The 17,817-nt window shown below is 46.7% G+C and overlaps 1 protein-coding gene across 1 annotated transcript in view; it reads right to left on the bottom strand.

Annotated features, from left to right (window-relative positions):
* The window catches only part of LOC136610703 (albumin-like), a 48,424-nt gene extending 31,650 nt beyond the window's left edge, over positions 1–16,774 (bottom strand). Inside the window, exon 1 of the mRNA XM_066589912.1 lies at positions 16,647–16,774. Within this exon, the coding sequence (XP_066446009.1) occupies positions 16,647–16,725 (79 nt within the window). The 5' untranslated portion in view covers positions 16,726–16,774. The remainder of the gene's footprint in view (positions 1–16,646) is intronic.
* Positions 16,775–17,817: the final 1,043 nt, after the last annotated feature.

Raw genomic sequence — 17,817 nt, 5'->3', positions numbered from 1 at the left:
CCGCTTAGTGACGAAGTCTGTTTGTGCCTTAGTGACGGAGTCAAATTTTGGAAATCTGACATGTGTAACTTTAACATAGAATAGCTCCGTAAAGGTTTTGCATATCCAAGTGATTCTGACATTGTTTTTTCACCACATGTTGCACTTCATTTAGGTGGTAAAAATAGACTGACAGAATTTGTGTATATTTATTAAAAGTGTCAAAATTGGGAACATTTTGGAAAAAATCAATTTAGATACAAAAACAAAAAATGTTTTTTCCACGCTCTTAGGGAAAAAAGGTAAGGTCTTTCGATAGGATATAAACAATCCAATTTTAAAAATATTTATTTCATTAAATAGAGCAACGTGTTTCGGTTACAGATGGTCACCTTTTTCAAGCTCATACGAATAAACAAGAAATACACAAACATATATAATACTTACATGCCTATGAAGTTAGTTGCAGACACGCCGTAGAGCGTTCACCGCAATCAAAAGGGGGGCGGGATCGTGCCTCCCAGTAAAATCGTCTGCGTGAATGTGCGTCACTTGGAATGCACGTAGCCTTCCAAGCTTTCAAACAACTTTAATAAGACAGTGTTAGATAAACAGAACACGGTCTCCGCAATACTTTCTCGATACAGCAACCTAGCATAGAGCTGTGTTAAATAAACATAGTATAATACAATAAGAGAACACATGGCATAACTATCCTATAGGCAATATTCAAATAATAATATGAATAAAAAATAAAAATTATATGCTATTACTAGAGATGAGGGAGCGCACTCGTCCGAGCTTGATGCTCGTTCGAGTATTAGTGTGTTCGAGATGCTCGTTACTCGAGACGAGCACCACACGGCACTCGAGTCAATTACATTTCCTTCCCTGAGAAATTTGCGCCATTTTCTGGCCAATAGAAACACAGGGAAGGCATTACAACTTCCTCCTGTGACTTTCCAGCCCTATCCCACCCCCCTGCAGTGAGTGGCTGGCGAGATCAAGTGACCCCCGAGTATTTAAATCAGCCCCGCCCGCGGCTCGCCACAGACACACGCTAAGAGAGATCAGGGAAAGTGCTGCTGCTGCTATAGGGACAGTTTTAGAGTCTTCAAGAACCACAACGGGCCTTCTTAGAGCCACAGCTCACCTAGTGCATTACTGTTGTGGCTGCTGTGAGCAGTTTTGTACTTTTTTTTAATGTATATCGGGCGTGCAGGCTATAGCGTTCTCAGGCTGCAGTCTGTACTTGAGTATAGGGGCAGTATTGGTCAGGCAGGGACAGTGGTAGTGTAGAATCCTGTCTACAAGAACCCCAACGGTTCTTCTTAGGGCAACCTGTGACCGTGTGCATTTAACTCTGTGGTTGCTGGGAGTTGTAGTACCTCAGTATTGCACAGCAGAGCCTGTGTGCAGCCTTCATTTAAATATTTAGTGTCCGCAGTTAGTGTAACGTCTGCACTGTCTGCCTCCAAGTGTACGCCAAGAAACCACCAATTTTTTACACCGCTCTATGTTATACGCCAGCTGCCTCAGAAGTGTACGGTGTGTCAGACGCCCATAGATTGAAAGTGCAATACACACTGCATAGCGTCAGCCTGCATTGCATAGAAAAAAAAGGAAATTTAAAAAAGAAATCCTTTTTACGGCTACCGTTGACCCAGTGCATTTGCCTGCGTGGACTGTGGGACTTTACGTCCATCCAAACTGCATAGTGCACAGCAAGGCCTGCGTGCAGCCTTCATTTAAATATTTAGTGTCCACAGTTAGTGTAACGACTGCGCTGTCTGCCTCCAAGTGTACGCCAAGAAACCACAATTTTTTTACACCGCTCTATGTTATACGCCAGCAGGCCTGCGTGCAGCCTTCCTAATAATTTATCTCTGGCTTCATTTTGCGTTATATTACCGCTGGCAGCCACCAACTGCGCAGCAATAATTCACAAAAATTTTTACACCGCTCTGTCTCTGATCGATTCTTAATCCACCATGCTGAGGTGTAGGGGTAGAGGACGTGGATGCGGTCGAGGACGCGGAGTTCCACGTGAGGGTGTGGGCATAGGACGAGTTCCTGGTCCAGGTGAATCGCAGCCGGCTGCTGCGGGAGTAGGAGAGAGGACAGTTTCTGGGGTCCCCAGCTTCATATCACAATTTTTGGGTCCACGTCGTAGACCTTTATTAAAAACCAAGCAGTGTGAGCAGGTCCTGTCGTGGATGGAAGAAAGTGCATCCAGCAATCTATCGACTGCCCAGTCCACGCCGTCCACTGCTGCAACTCTGAATCCTCTGGCTGCTGCTCCTCCTTCCTCCCAGCCTCCTCACTCCATGAAAATGACACATTCTGAGGAGCAGGCAGACTCCCAGGAGTTGAGCTTGGGCCCCTGCCCAGATTGGGCAGCAATGGTTCCTCTCCCACCGGAGGAGTTTGTCGTGACCGATGCCCAACCTTTGGAAAGTTCCCAGGGTCCGGGGGATGAGACTGGGGACTTCTGGCAACTGTCTCAAGGGCTTTCAGTGGGTGAGGAGGATGATGACGATGAGACACAGTTGTCTATCAGTAAGGTAGTAGTAAGGGCAGTAAGTCCGAAGGAGGAGCGCACAGAGGATTCGGAGGAAGGGCCGCTGGACGATGAGGTGACTGACCCCACCTGGTGTGATAAGCCAACTGAGGACAGGTCTTCAGAGGGGGAGGCAATTGCAGCCGCAGGACAGGTTGGAAGAGGCAGTGGGGTGGCCTGGGGTAATCCACCAGCTGTTTCCCAAAGCACCCCCTCACGTCAAGCCACCATGCAGAGGCCAAGGTGCTCTAAGGTGTGGCAGTTTTTCACTGAGACCGCAGATGACTGGCGAACAGTAGTGTGCAACCATTGTCGTGCCAAGATCAGCCGGGGAGCCACCACCACCAGCCTCACCACCACCAGCATGTGCAGGCATATGATGGCCAAGCACCCCACAAGGTGGGACGAAGGCCGTTCACTGCCTTCGGCTTGCGCCACAGCCTCTCCCCCTGGGCCCCAAGCTGCCACTGAGATCCAACCCACCTCTCACGACACAGGCACGAGCGTCTCCTGGCCTGGACCCACACCCTCACCTCCGTGCGGAGATCAGGCAGCATGTTCAGCGCAGGCAGGGGAACACCCTCCAAGGCCTTTGCCAGCTTTATGGCTCCCCAGCAAGACTGCGTCACACCTCCCCAGTCCAGGCTGAGTCGGAGGGAGCACTGTAAGAAGATGGTGAGGGAGTATGTAGCCGATCGTACCACCGTCCTCCGTGACGCCTCTGCTCCGTACGACTACTGGGTGTCAAAGCTGGACACATTGGCCATACTTGCACTGAATGCCCTGTAGGTGTTGGCTTGCTCTGCTGTACTCTCCCTACACTGCTGCAAGGGAATTGTGAATCTGCTGCTTTGTCCATACTGCTTGTACGTAAATGTTACTGGGGCCTGTCTATACTGCTACTACTGAATTGTTACAAATGCTGTACTCTCCCTACACTGCTGCCAGGAAAATGTTTTTCTGCTGCTTTGCCCTTACTGCTTCTACGTTAATGTTACTGGGGTCTGACTGTACTGCTACTACTGAAATGTAACAAAAGCTGTACTCTCCCTACACTGCTGCAAGGGAATTGTGAATCTGCTGCTTTGTCCATACTGCTTCTACGTTAATGTTACTGGGGTCTGACTATATTGCTACTACTGAAATGTTAAAAAAAAAATGTTCTCCCTACATTGCTGCCAGGGAAATGTGAATCTGAAGCTTTGCCCATACTGCTTCAACGTAAATGTTAATGGGGTCTGTCTATACTGTTACTACAACTAAAAAGTTACTGCACTCTGTCAATACTGCTGCAACGGAAATGTTAAAGGGGTCTGTCTATACTGTTACTACTACTGAAATGTTATTGGGGTCTGTCTATACTGTTGCTACAGAAATATTACTGGAGCCTATCCCTAATGATACTACTGAAATGTTACTGGGGTCTGTCTGCACTGCTGGAACTGAAATGTTACTGGGGTCTGTCAATACTGCTGTAAATGAAATGGACAACAGAAACCATAGGAATGTAGCCTTTCCATTTTCCAGCTTGAGATGAGAAGGAGTGCAGACTTTCAGTACCTTGAGTATCCTTTTCATTGCAATCAAATGCCCCTCTCTTGTCTTAGAAAATACTAGCTTTTCCACATAGGTGTTGTTAATCTGTCTATACTGTTACTACTGAAATCCCACTAATACTGGGCTATGCCTATCCTGTTGTTACGGAAATGTTACAGGGGTCTGTCAATACCGTTACTACTGAAATGTAACTGAAACGTTGCTCTGCCTATACTGCAGCTACTGAAATGTAACTGGGGTCCATCTATACGGTAACTACGGAAGTGTTAATTGGGTCTCCTTAGACTTCTGCAACATAACTGTTAGTGGGGTGTGCGTATACCTTAGCTACAGGAGTATTACAGGGGTCGGTGCATACTATGGGTGCACTAAGTGTTCCCATCGCGCTGTTCCACGTACATGGCCCAAAAAACATTTACCTAGTCTGACTGGGGCATGCAGTGTTGGCCGAAGCCCACCTATATTTAATCTGACGTTACCTCAGCTGTGCAGGGCAATGCAATGGGATTTATTTATGTACCGCCGGTGGCTTCCTGGGACCCACCCATGCTGTCGGTGCACACGGAGTTCTACCTGCCTGTGTCTACTTATAAAGAACCCCAGTCTGACTGGGGCATGCAGTGTGGGCCGAAGCCCACCTGTATTTAATCTGACGTTAGCTCTGCTGTCCAGGGCAATGCAATGGGATATATTTATGTACCACCAGTGGGTTCCAGGGAGCCACCCCTGCTGTGGGTGTACACGGAATTCCCATTGCGGAGTTGTACCTGCCTATGACTGTTCATAAAAAACCCCAGTCTGACTGGGGCATGCAGTGTGGGCCGAAGCCCACCTGTATTTAATCTGATGTTACCTCAGCTGTGCAGGGCAATGCAACGGGATTTATTTATGTACCGCTGTTGGCTTCCTGGGACCCACCCATGCGGTCGGTCCACACGGAGTTGTACCTGCCTGTGTCTACTTATAAAGAACCCCAGTCTGACTGGGGCATGCAGTGTGGGCCGAAGCCCACCTGTATTTAATCTGACGTTAGCTCTGCTGTCCAGGGCACTGCAATGGGATATATTTATGTGCACACGGAATTCCCATTGCGGAGTTGCACCTGCCTGTGACTATTTATAAAAAAACCCAGTCTGACTGGGGCATGCAGTGTGGGCCGAAGCCCACCTGTATTTAATCTGACGTTAGCTCTACTATCCGGGGCACTGCATTGGGACAAACTACAGGAGCATTACAGCGCTAATGAGACATGCACAGCTACGCTAGCATTGGAGTCCAATGTAGGCCCGTGATTGCTGAGGGTTTGTGCAGAGGCCTATGTCCTGGGTGAAGTGAAAGTCTGCTTCCTGCCTAGGATTGTTGAAGCTGTGGGCCGAGGCCTATGTCGTGGGCGCGGTGCAAGTCTGCCATGTTTGGCCACTCAGATCAATTTTTTGTTCATGTCTTGGGTTTCCTAGGACCCACCTATGCTCTTGGTGCAAACTTAGTTCCCATCGCGGTGTTTGACCTGTCTGGCACAAAGACACTGACTGACTTGGGTAGGGGGCAGAGTGCAGATGGTTTCCCCTTGCAGTGTCGATTGAGCTATGCGACACCTTGACAGAATGAACACTGTGTGGCACATGGATTCCCCATTGCTATGCCCACGTTTGCAACTCCTGTCGGAGGTGGCACAGTATTGGATTTCTCATTGCTTCTGTACAGCATTGTGGGCTATCGCCCCGCCCCTTTTAAAGAGGGTCGCTGCCTGGCCCTGCCAACCCTCTGCAGTGTGTGCCTCCGGCTCCTCCTCATGGCAGACGCACTTATAAATAGACATGAGGGTGGTATGGCTATGAGGCCAGCGTGTGGCATGAGGGCAGCTGAAGGCTGCGCAGGGACACTTTGGTGTGCGCTTTGGACACTGGGTCGTGCGCGCGGTGGGGGGGGGGGGGGGGTTGGGCAGCATGTAACCCAGGAGAAGAGGCAGCGGTGTGTCCCGCAGGCAGTGCTTGTGCTTAGTTGGAGGTAGTGTGGTGCTTAGCTAAGCTGTGCCTTACTAATGAGGGTTTGTCCGAAGTAAAAATTGTTAGGGGGGGGGGGGCACTCTTGCCACTATTGTGGCTTAATAGTGGGACCTGGGAATCTGAAATGCAGACCAGCATGTTGTCCCTTGCCTGCCCTATCCGTTTCTGTGTTGTTTCTATCACTTTCTTGGGTTTTCCAGATTTTCACCAATCAAAACCTTAGCGGAGCATGGGCGATATACAAAAATGCTCGAGTCGCCCATTGACTTCAATGGGGTTTGTTACTCGAAACGAACCCTCGAGCATCGCGGAAAGTTCGACTCGAGCAACGAGCACCTGAACATTTTGGTGCTCGCTCATCTCTAGTTATTACTCAGTAACTAACAATCATATTCAAATACATATATAGACATATACCTAAAATAAAATCATATACCTGGAATAAATATGATATAAAACCACGGCGTACATTCAATACGGATATTTATATTTATGCTTCAGAAAAATTCATAAAAATAAAGCCCACACTTAAATTTCTTCCAGCATTTCATTCAGACCATACGGGGTCAGTGTATTAAGTCTGTGAATCCAGAACATTTCTTTCTTATGTAATTTACTTATAGAATTAGTCTCAATAAATTCCAGAGGAGTGACTTCCATTTTAAAAAAATCTGCATTATGATAATCGTTGAAATGTTTAGATAGACTATGGGTACGTAAATTACTTTTAATATTTAATCTATAGTTATTTATTCGTGTTTTTAATTTATTAATGGTTCTACCTATGTATTTTAATTTACATGGACATTCGATTAAATATACTACTTTCATTGTTACAAGACATATATTGCCGAATTGGGAATTTATTTGTATTTAGATCAATTTCTGTTCCTTTATGCATAATAATTGGACAGCATTTACATTTATTATGAAAACATTTGGATACACCAGTTTTAATGGGATTAATTTGTTTAAACATAATTGCTTTTTTGTCAGGTTTGGAAGGAGCAATAATATTTTGTAAGGTTTTATATCTTTTAAAAATCAAAGAAGGATTTTTTCCAGATTACTAGATAAAAAAGGATCATTTAGAAGGATGGGCCAATGTTTTTTTAAAAGTCCTCTGATTAATACATTATCGTTATTAAATTTGGTAATAAAAGATGGATTAGTTTTATTTTTAGAATTTTTTAAAATAGAACTATGGGGTGATGTTGCTGATAAAATTGAATCCTTATTAATGGCTATCTTGTTGTATGCATTTTCAATAATTTTATTGGATAGTTATGTCTTTAAATTGCTCCTTTAGGATTATCGCTTGTTCCTCATAATCCTTGTCTAAAGTGCAGTTTCTCCGTATGCGTTTAAGATGGCCATATGGGATATTTCGTTTCCAATGCTTAGCATGACAGCTGTGATAATTTAGATATGAATTTTTGATCAACTTTCTTAAAGTGTGTCTTAGTAATTATCTTGTTATTATTATGCATCAAAACTAAATCTAAAAATATAACCTGATCTCTGCTGGAGGTACATGTAAATTTTAAATTCTTATCATTAATATTTAAGTTATCGACGTATTTATTTAAACTGGTTTCAGAACCTTTCCATATGATTAAAATATCATCAATAAATCTCTTATAAAAACCTACATTGGTATCTACAGAATCAGATTTTTCAAAATTGCCCATAAAAGGATTTGCGAACGCAGGTGCAAATTTACAGCCCATTGCGGTACCTAGGGTCTGGAGATATAAAGTTTTTTTATATAAAAAATAATTATTTTTAAGGATAAAATCCATTGCTTTTAAAATAAATAATTGATAAAAGGAAAAAACTAGAGATGCGCGAGCGTACTCGGCCACGCTACTTTTTCGCCCGAGTACCGCGATTTTTGAGTACTACTGTACTGTGGGGGGAAAAGATTCGGGGGGGCGCCGTGGGTGAGTGGGGGGTTGCAGCGGGGAGTGGGGGGGAGAGGGAGAGAGAGCTCCCCCCTGTTCCCCGCTGCTATCCCCCGCGCCGCCATGCCTCCCCCCGCCCCCCGGCACCCCCTGAATCTTTTCACCCGAGTACTGAAGTACTCGAAAATCGCAGTGCTCGATCGAGTAATTACTCGAAACGAGTACGTTCGCTCATCTCTAGAAAAAACTTGTTTAATGTCACTGCATAATTTCTTATCAAATTTGTATTATAACTCGTCACTACTGTCTAATCTGTTTTCCTTCACCAACATGATCGAGATTCCCTCTTTACATAAAAAAATATTTAAATTAATTAGAGATTTTGTTGATTTTAAAAATAAACACTATTATCCGAATGACTATAATAATAAAAATAAAAATAACGACCACATTATATCTGAAATTGGCAACTTCAAAAAGACACAGAACACTAAAAATAAAAATAATAAAAAAACTGTTACTATATGGTCAGGTGAAACTCGGGTTCTCACGAGACTTAATTCAAATAATAGAGAGAACCCCAAAATTATTAAAACACCTATTATAGAGACATATAAGAGTAGTAATATTTCTAAAAAAAATCCCTGAATAATATTACTGCATCCTCTACTTCATCAAATTCTACATCCACAACTCCCATTAAGTTGTCTAATCAGCAAGAAAAATCATCCCCTTTTCTACGTTTTGAACAGACATTATTAAAACTTTCCCCATGTTTATCTCCCCCTAATTTTTCAGCAATTAATGATAAACTAATTGAATCCTCTCGAACTACCCCTCAAAATATTTTTCAAATGTACATAATACTCCTAAAGAAATTGATCCTATTTCTGGTTATTTACCATCTACTAATTTGACCACTCCTAATGGTTCTGCTACCAACTCCCAGTTAACCAGTTCGTGTAAATAAATAAATTCAGAAAAAAAATCGATAAAAAAGAAAAAAGTCCCCCTAGCGATAACTACACCCCCTGTAACCAGATCCAAAATAGTACAATTCTTTCAGCCATCGACTCTCAAAACTCCAAAAACATTCCCGTAGGAGAGGAAAAAGAGGCGGAAAAAGAATTAATAAAAAACAAAAAAATGACCTCAATCAGAATGCGGAAGTGAATTCTAAAATAGCTGCCGCCCATGGTATTTTTAATATTTCTAGTCACATACTTTTAAAAAAAGAGTTTGATCTATTCATCAAAGGATTGTCATTTTGTCCATCCGCTGAATCTAATTTATTCGAACTATTTATTGATTTAAACAAATTTGTACGCAGGATTACTGGCAATTTTGGCAATTGTGTCATTTTAAAAACAGGTTTCTTTGTACAGCACACAGATGAATGAAGAATTTCACCCCAAAATGGATACATCTGTTTGTCCTGTGTACAGAAACATGCTAATTGTGGCCCTAATCTTATGTCGGTATGCACAACCTCTCTCTGCTCAAGGCTGCACATGCTGGCCGGGAGCAGAGGGATTTTAAATCTCCTGGAAGCGTGAGCCCTTCTGTGCACGTGGAGGACGGGGGTGAGTATTTTAATCTCCCCTCATGGATCCGATCCATGAGAGGAGGTGACACTTTAACTTTATATTACTTTTTAGAACTTTTCCGTGATCGCCGTTATCCATTGGATAGTGGCAATCACGGGTCCGGGGACTGGTCACCGCACTCCCCGGAAAGATCTCCTGTTTCCCGGCTACTGAAAGCAGGAGATTTCAAATGTGCGCATATGCCGTCATTTTTCCTTTGGCATGCATGCGCAGAAGACGGCCAAAGGTTCTTTACAGACCAGATGATTGCGGGAAATCGCGGAGGACGGGGATGAGTACTTTCAGCTCCCCTTATGGATGCAATCTGTGAGGGGAGCTGAAACTCTAACTTTTACGCTTTTTAGTTACTTCAATTCATTACCAGGGTGGGCTTCCTGTGGCACCCCCATGACAGCTCCAGGTTGTCGGCTACCTCCGGGAACCGACAGCATGGAGCTGTCGCGTCCATAGCCTGCAGGGCTGTAATCCTCAGGGGAAGCATGTTTTTACGTCCCTGAGGATTTTACTGTAAACCAATATACAGTCAACTCTACACAACTCGCAAACACTTAAGATATTTGGAGTTTGTAAATCAAGTGCTTGGAACATATCTCCCACAAGAAATGGAAGTAAACAGATGCTTATATACAGTGAAAGAACATGATCACATATAACCAAATATACTGTACATGTATACAGAACTGAACAGGTATACTTGGTTAGTTGATGTATAAGGGAAATAAGTGGTATATCATTTTTCTGGTCCTCCAAAAGTTTTAACAAGTTCTACAGTAATTGTAAAACTTTTATGTAGGGGACCTTTCAAATTGAATATTTCTGCAAGACGCACATAAGGACAGAAAATTCCACACCAAAATCCACATGTATAAATGTGGGTTATGGAGCTGTGTCTTTATGTGCGTCTTTAGGTACGTACTGCAGAAATACTCTGTATGTATAAAAAGTCCCTAACAATGTAGTGAAGTTATAGTTGCAAAGAATGCAACAATTGGTGGTAATTAGAGATGAGCGAACCTACTCGGCCATGCCCCTTTTTCGCCTGAGCGCCGCGGTTTTCGAGTACTTCCGTACTCGGGCGAAAAGATTCGGGGGGCGCCGTGGGTGAGTGGGGGGGGGGAGAGGGAGAGAGAGAGGGCTCCCCCGTTCCCCGCTGCTACCCCCCGCTCCACCACGCCTCCCTCCACCCCCCGGCGCCCCCCGAATCTTTTCACCCGAGCACGGAAGTACTCAAAAATCGCGGTGCTCGATCGAGTAATTACTCGAAACGAGTACGTTCGCTCATCTCTAGTGGTAATGCAAAAAGTGGGGAAAATTCCAGACAGACAGAGGGATTTGTGCTCTCAATCCAACAATTAGGTAATAAAATCTAATAACAAGTGTGGGGACCCTGGATTGATCTGATCGATATTCCAGGACTTCAATATATCTTCTTTCTACGTAGGACAACCCCATGGTATGTAGACATGTCTAAACTACTCCTCCACATAAATGTGGAGACAATGTAGCTAATTGGAAGCAAGACGACTAGAGATGAGCGAGCACCAAAATGCTCGGGTGCTCGTTACTCGGGACGAAATTTTCGCGATGCTCGAGGGTTCGTTTCGAGTAACAAACCCCATTGAAGTCAATGGGCGACCCGAGCATTTTTGTATATCGCCGATGCTCGCTAAGGTTTCCATTTGTGAAAATCCGGGCAATTCAAGAAAGTGATGGGAACGACACAGAAACGGATAGGGCAGGCGAGGGGCTACATGTTGGGCTGCATCTCAAGTTCCCAGGTCCCACTATTAAGCCACAATAGCGGCAAGAGTGCCCCCCCCCCAACAATTTTTACTTCTGAAAAGCCCTCATTAGCAATGCATACCTTAGCTAAGCACCACACTACCTCCAACAAAGCACAATCACTGCCTGCATGACACTCCGCTGCCACTTCTCCTGGGTTACATGCTGCCCAACTCCCCCCCCCCCGCACGACCCAGTGTCCACAGCGCACACCAAAGTGTCCCTGTGCAGCCTTCAGCTGCCCTAATGCCACACCACCCTCATGTTTATTTATAAGTGCGTCTGCCATGAGGAGGAACCGCAGGCACACACTGCAGAGGGTTGGCACGGCTAGGCAGCGACCCTCTTTAAAAGGGGCGAGGCGATAGCCCACAATGCTGTACAGAAGCAATGAGAAATATAATCCTGTGCCACAGCCATCAGGAGCTGCACACGTGGGCATAGCAATGGGGAACCTATGTGCCACACACTATTCATTCTGTCAAGGTGTCTGCATGCCCCAGTCAGACCGCAGTTTTTTATAAATAGTCACAGGCAGGTACAACTCCGCAATGGGAATTCCGTGTGCACCCACAGCATGGGTGGCTCCCTGGAACCCACCGGCTGTACATAAATGTATCCCATTGCAGTGCCCTGGACAGCAGAGCTAACGTCAGATTAAATGCAGGTGGGCTTCGGCCCACACTGCATGCCCCAACCTGACCGGGGTTTTTAATTCATAGACACAGGCAGGTACAACTCCCTATTGTGAAGTCCCTGTGAACCGACAGCATGGGTGGCTCCCTGGAACCCACCGGCGGTACATAAATATATCCCATTGCATTGCCCATCACAGCTGAGGTAATGTCATGCCAACACATGGCTGTCCTCACTAGGAAGATCACTTTCAGGATCCTCCTCCTCCTCCTCCTCAGGCCATACACGCTGAAAGGATGACAGGCAAGCAGCACGGGTACCCTCTGCAGTGGGCCAAGCTGTCTCTTCCCCCTCCTCCTCATCCTCAACGCGCTGAGATATAGACAGGAGGGTGCTCTGACTATCCAGCGACATACTGTCTTCCCCCGCCTCTGTTTCCGAGCGCAAAGCGTCTGCCTTTATGCTTTGCAGGGAACTTCTCAAGAGGCATAGCAGAGGAATGGTGACGCTAATGATTGCAGCATCGCCGCTCACCATCTGGGTAGACTCCCCAAAGTTTCCAAGGAACTGGCAGATGTCTGCCAACCAGGCCCACTCTTCTGTAAATAATTGAGGAGGCTGACTCCCACTGCGCCGCCCATGTTGGAGTTGGTATTCCACTATAGCGCTACGCTGCTCATAGAGCCTGGCCAACATGTGGAGGATAGAGTTCCACCGTGTGGGCACGTCGCACAGCAGTCGGTGCACTGGCAGACTAAACCGATGTTGCAGGGTGCGCAGGGTGGCAGCGTCCGTGTGGGACTTGCGGAAATGTGCGCAGAGTCGGCGCACCTTTCCGAGCAGGTCTGACAAGCGTGGTTAGCTGTTCAGAAAGCGCTGAACCACCAAATTAAAGACGTGGGCCAGGCATGGCATGTGCATGAGGCTGCCGAGCTGCAGAGCCGCCACCAGGCTACGGCCGTTGTCACACACGACCATGCCCGGTTGGAGGCTCAGCGGCGCAAGCCAGTGGTCGGTCTGCTCTGTCAGACCCTGCAGCAGTTCGTGGGCCGTGTGCCTCTTCTCTCCTAAGCTGAGTAGTTTCAGCACGGCCTGCTGACGCTTGCCCACCGCTGTGCTGCCGTGCGACACCGACTGCTGGCGACGTGCTGCTGCTGACACATCTTGATTGCGAGACAGAGGTTGCGTAGGAGGAGGAGGAGGAGGGTGGTTTAGTGGAGGAAGCATACACCGCCGCAGATACCACCACCGAGCTGGGGCCCGCAATTCTGGGGGTGGGTAGGACGTGAGCTGTCCCAGGCTCTGACTCTGTCCCAGCCTCCACTAAATTCACCCAATGTGCCGTCAGGGAGATATAGTGGCCCTGCCCGCCTGTGCTTGTCCACGTGTCCGTTGTTAAGTGGACCTTGGCAGTAACCGCGTTGGTGAGGGCGCGTACAATGTTACGGGAGACGTGGTAGTGCAGGGCTGGGACGGCACATCGGGAAAAGTAGTGGCGACTGGGAACCGAGTAGCGCGGGGCCGCCGCCGCCATCATACCTTTGAAAGCCTCCATTTCCACAACCCTATACGGCAGCATCTCCAGGCTGATAAATTTGGCAATGTGCACGTTTAACGCTTGAGCGTGCGGGTGCGTGGCGGTGTACTTGTGCTTGCGCTCCAACCTTTGCGCTAGCGACGGCTGGACGGTGCGCTGAGAGACATTGGTGGATGGGGCCGAGGACAGCGGAGGTGAGGGTGTGGGTGCAGGCCAGGAGACGGTACTGCCTGTGTCCTGAGAGGGGGGTTGGATCTCAGTGGCAGGTTGGTGCACAGGGGGAGAGGCAGCGGTGCAAACCGGAGGCGGTGAACGGCCTTCGTCCCACCTTGTGGGGTGCTTGGCCATCATATGTCTGTGCATGCTGGTGGTGGTGAGGCTGGTGGTGGTGGCTCCCCAGCTGATATTGGCGCGACAAAGGTTGCACACCACTGTTCGTCGGTCGTCTGCACTCTCAGTGAAAAACTGCCAGACCTTTGAGCACCTCGGCCTCTGCAGGGTGGCATGGCGCGAGGGGGTGCTTTGGGAAACAGTTGGTGGATTATTCGGTCTGGCCCTGCTTCTCCCCCTGGCCACCGCACTGCCTCTTCCAACCTGCCCTGCTGCTGCATTTGCCTCCCCCTCTGAAGACCTGTCCTAAGTAGGCGTAGCAAACCAGGTGGGGTCAGTCACCTCATCGTGCTGCTGCTCTTCCTCCGAATCCTCTGTGCGCTCCTCCCTCGGACTTACTCCAATTACTACTACCTGAGTGATAGACAACTGTGTCTCATCGTCATCGTCCTCCTCACCCACTGAAAGGTCTTGAGACAGTTGCCGGAAGTCCCCAGCCTCATCCCCCGGACCCCGGGAACTTTCCAAAGGTTGGGCATCGGTCACGACAAACTCCTCCGGTGGGAGAGGAACCATTGCTGGCCATTCTGGGCAGGGGCCCGGGAACAGTTCCTGGGAGTCTGCCTGCTCCTCAGAATGTGTCGTTGTAATGGAGTGAGGAGGCTGGGAGGAAGGAGGAGCAGCAGCCAGAGGATTCAGAGTTGCAGCAGTGGACGGCGCAGAATTCTGGGTGGTCGATAGATTGCTGGATGCACTTTCTGCCATCCACGACAGGACCTGCTCACACTGCTCATTTTCTAATAAAGGTCTACCGCGTGGACCCATTAATTGTGAGATGAATGTGGGGACGCTAGAAACGTGCCTCTCTCCTAATCCCGCTGCAGTCGGCTGCGATACACCTGGATCAGGAGCTCGGCCTGTGCCCACACCCTGACTTGGGCCTCCGCGTCCTCGCCCGCGTTCACGTCTTCTAGGCCTACCCCTACCCCTCAGCATGCTGTATTACCAGTAGTGCAGAAACAGAACGCTGTAATTAAATGTGCCACTTATTGGCCTGAGGTTGGAGGCTGACTGCGCTTACGAAACGCACAGCAGAGGCAGGAAAGAATTTTGCGCAAGCCTGCTGTAACACTTAGCTGACTGCGTATGAATTAGGACAACTACCCCCAGCAGAGACGCAGTACAGTCAGGACGGTCACAGGCAGCCCAAACAGATTTTTTTTCCCAAATTTTTTTGGAAAAGCCCACTGTGTATATAGACTGGATATGTCTTTCTCTCTCCCTGCCTCACCACCACTACTGGCCGTGGACTATGCAAAATTACTGCAGGACGCAATGCTCTGGACGCAATGCTCTGCACGGCTGATATACAAAAAAAAAAATGTGCAACACTGCAAAAAGCAGCCTCAGCTGTACTGCACACGGTCAGATGTGGCCCTAAGAAGGACCGTTGGGGTTCTTGAAGCCTAAAATCACTCCTAACTCTCTCCCTATAGCAGCTCCGGCATCAGCAGCACTTTCCCTGATCTCTGTCAGAATGCATCTGTGGCGAGCCGCGGGAGGGGCCGATTTATATACTCGGGTGACACCTGATCTCGCCAGCCACTTACTGCAGGGGAGTGGTATAGGGCTTGAACGTCGCAGGGGGAAGTTGTAATGCCTTCCCTGTCTTTCTATTGGCCAGAAAAGCGCGCTAACGTCTCAGAGATGAAAGTGAAAGTAACTCGAACATCGCGTGGTGCTCGCCTCTAGTAACGAGCATCTCGAACACGCTAATACTCGAACGAGCATCAAGCTCGGACGAGTACGTTCGCTCATCTCTAAAGATGACCTATGTTGAGTTCTGTGTTGTGTTTTAGTTTGTTTGCATTTTGGAGCAAAAGATACCTGTTTTGAAACTTTAGACAAAATAATAAAGTACAGCTCAAGATTAAAAATAAAAAAATGTTAACATTGGATGCTATGATTATGATTGTAGAGCCCTCTGCATGCGGATATTTACTGCATAAGGCCTTAGTCACACAGGCGTAAATACGCGCGTATATACGCGCATAAAAACCCACGGGCGTTTTTACGCACGTATATACGCGCGTAAAAACGCAACTACAAAAGATAGAACATATTGGTGGCAATGGACATGGTCACGCGTTTTTTTACGCGCGTATTTACGCCCGTGTGACTAAGGCCTAAGAGTGATTTGATTTAAAATGTGCTACTTTAATAAGAATCTTAGAAACTAAAATCTAATAACAAACCAAATACCCTTGATTTGGAAATCTGTAAAAGTGCAGGAACGACTTTCGCTGGGACGACCTGTCGAGCATCTATGCCCAACAGATAGTCCCATGTAAAAGCACCCTAAGTTGTGGTCTTTATGCAGGGAGGAAAGTAATAATAATAATAATCTTTATTTGTATAGTGCTAACTTAGGGCGCCCACCCACTGGCGTTTTTTTTTCCCTGCGAAATTCGCAGCATTTTTTTTCTCCTGGGGGTCTATGGGACTTGTAATGTTAAAATCGCGATCGCGCAAAATCGCGGTAAATTGCGATTTTGCGCGATCGCGATTTTAACATTACAAGTCCCATAGACCCCTGCAGAAAAAAAATGCTGCAAATTTCGCAGGGGAAAAAAAACACCAGTGGGTGGGCGCCCTTATTCTGCAGCGCTTTAAGCGGAAAAGATAAAGATAAATCCTTTTGTTGACTACTTTAATAATAATTACCTTTAGGTCTGTAATATCTCTTACCTGCATCTCTCTTCTTCAGATGACTTGCCTCAGTTGGTAAGGTGCAGAAGAGCAAGCAAATCAGAGTGGCCCACTTCATGACTGCAGAATGCAAATCTTTGCGGAGGACCTCGTTGAAGCCTGTAGTAGATGAGGAAACCTGTTGAATATACGCTTATTGGAACCATTTATAAATCATTACCCTTGTTAATATTTACCTTGTGTTTGAAATAACAGGATAGAAAAACTCAATATTTAATCAATTATAAATTAGTTTAATATTGGCATCTGTTTCTTTAAAAGTCCTTGTGCATCAGGTAGATGTCAAATGATGAACAACATCAGTCTTTCGTAATGCAACTACAAACAAAAGGTTAAGTAAAGTGATCCCGGATTATGACAGCGTCTCAGTCTTTCTTCTTCGTCTCCTCCAAATGTGTATAAAGGTTAAATAATTTTAAAAAGACACACTGTCTTTTATTCTTACATATGAATAACTAGCTGGTTATACCTGGCTTTGCCCGAGTTAATTTAGTACAGTTGTTTACCTGTTTGCACAGAAAATTTTCATGAAGTCATGGTTACTTCCGAGAAACCAAGGAATAAAATATGTATACACATAGAGGAGCATTAAATTTTCCTCAGACTGCATGTACCAATGTCCCTCTGCATAATGTGCTACCCTTTCCATTCTCCTTACTTTTTACCCTTTACGTTTTTATTAGAGATGAGCGAATGTACTCGTCCGAGCTTGATATTCGTGCGAATATTAGGGTGTTCGGGATGCTCGTTACTCGTAACGAGTACCACGCGGTGTTCTGGTTACTTTCAGTTTCCTCTCTGAGACGTTAGCGCGCTTTTCTGGCCAATTGAAAGACAGGGAAGGCATTACAACTTCCCCCTGTGACGTTCAAGCCCTATACCACCCCCCTGCTGTGAGTGGCTGGGAAGATCAGATGTCACCCGAGTATAAAAATCGGCCCCTCCCGCGGCTCGCCACACATGCCTTGTGACTTAGCTGAGGGAAAGTACTATCGTGCTGGAGCTGCTGTAGGGAGAGCGTTAGGAGTTAGTGTAGGCTTCAAGAACCCCAACGGCCCTTCTTAGGGCCACATCTACTAGTGTGCAGGCTGCTGCTAGCAGTGGTTTTTTTTTTCTCTCAAAATCGGCAGTGCAGACCGTTGCACCCGGC

The sequence above is a fragment of the Eleutherodactylus coqui genome, chromosome 2 (genome assembly GCF_035609145.1).
Source record: "Eleutherodactylus coqui strain aEleCoq1 chromosome 2, aEleCoq1.hap1, whole genome shotgun sequence".
Classification (NCBI taxonomy): Eukaryota; Metazoa; Chordata; class Amphibia; order Anura; family Eleutherodactylidae; genus Eleutherodactylus; species Eleutherodactylus coqui.
This window is presented reverse-complemented; position numbering and strand designations above follow the sequence as displayed.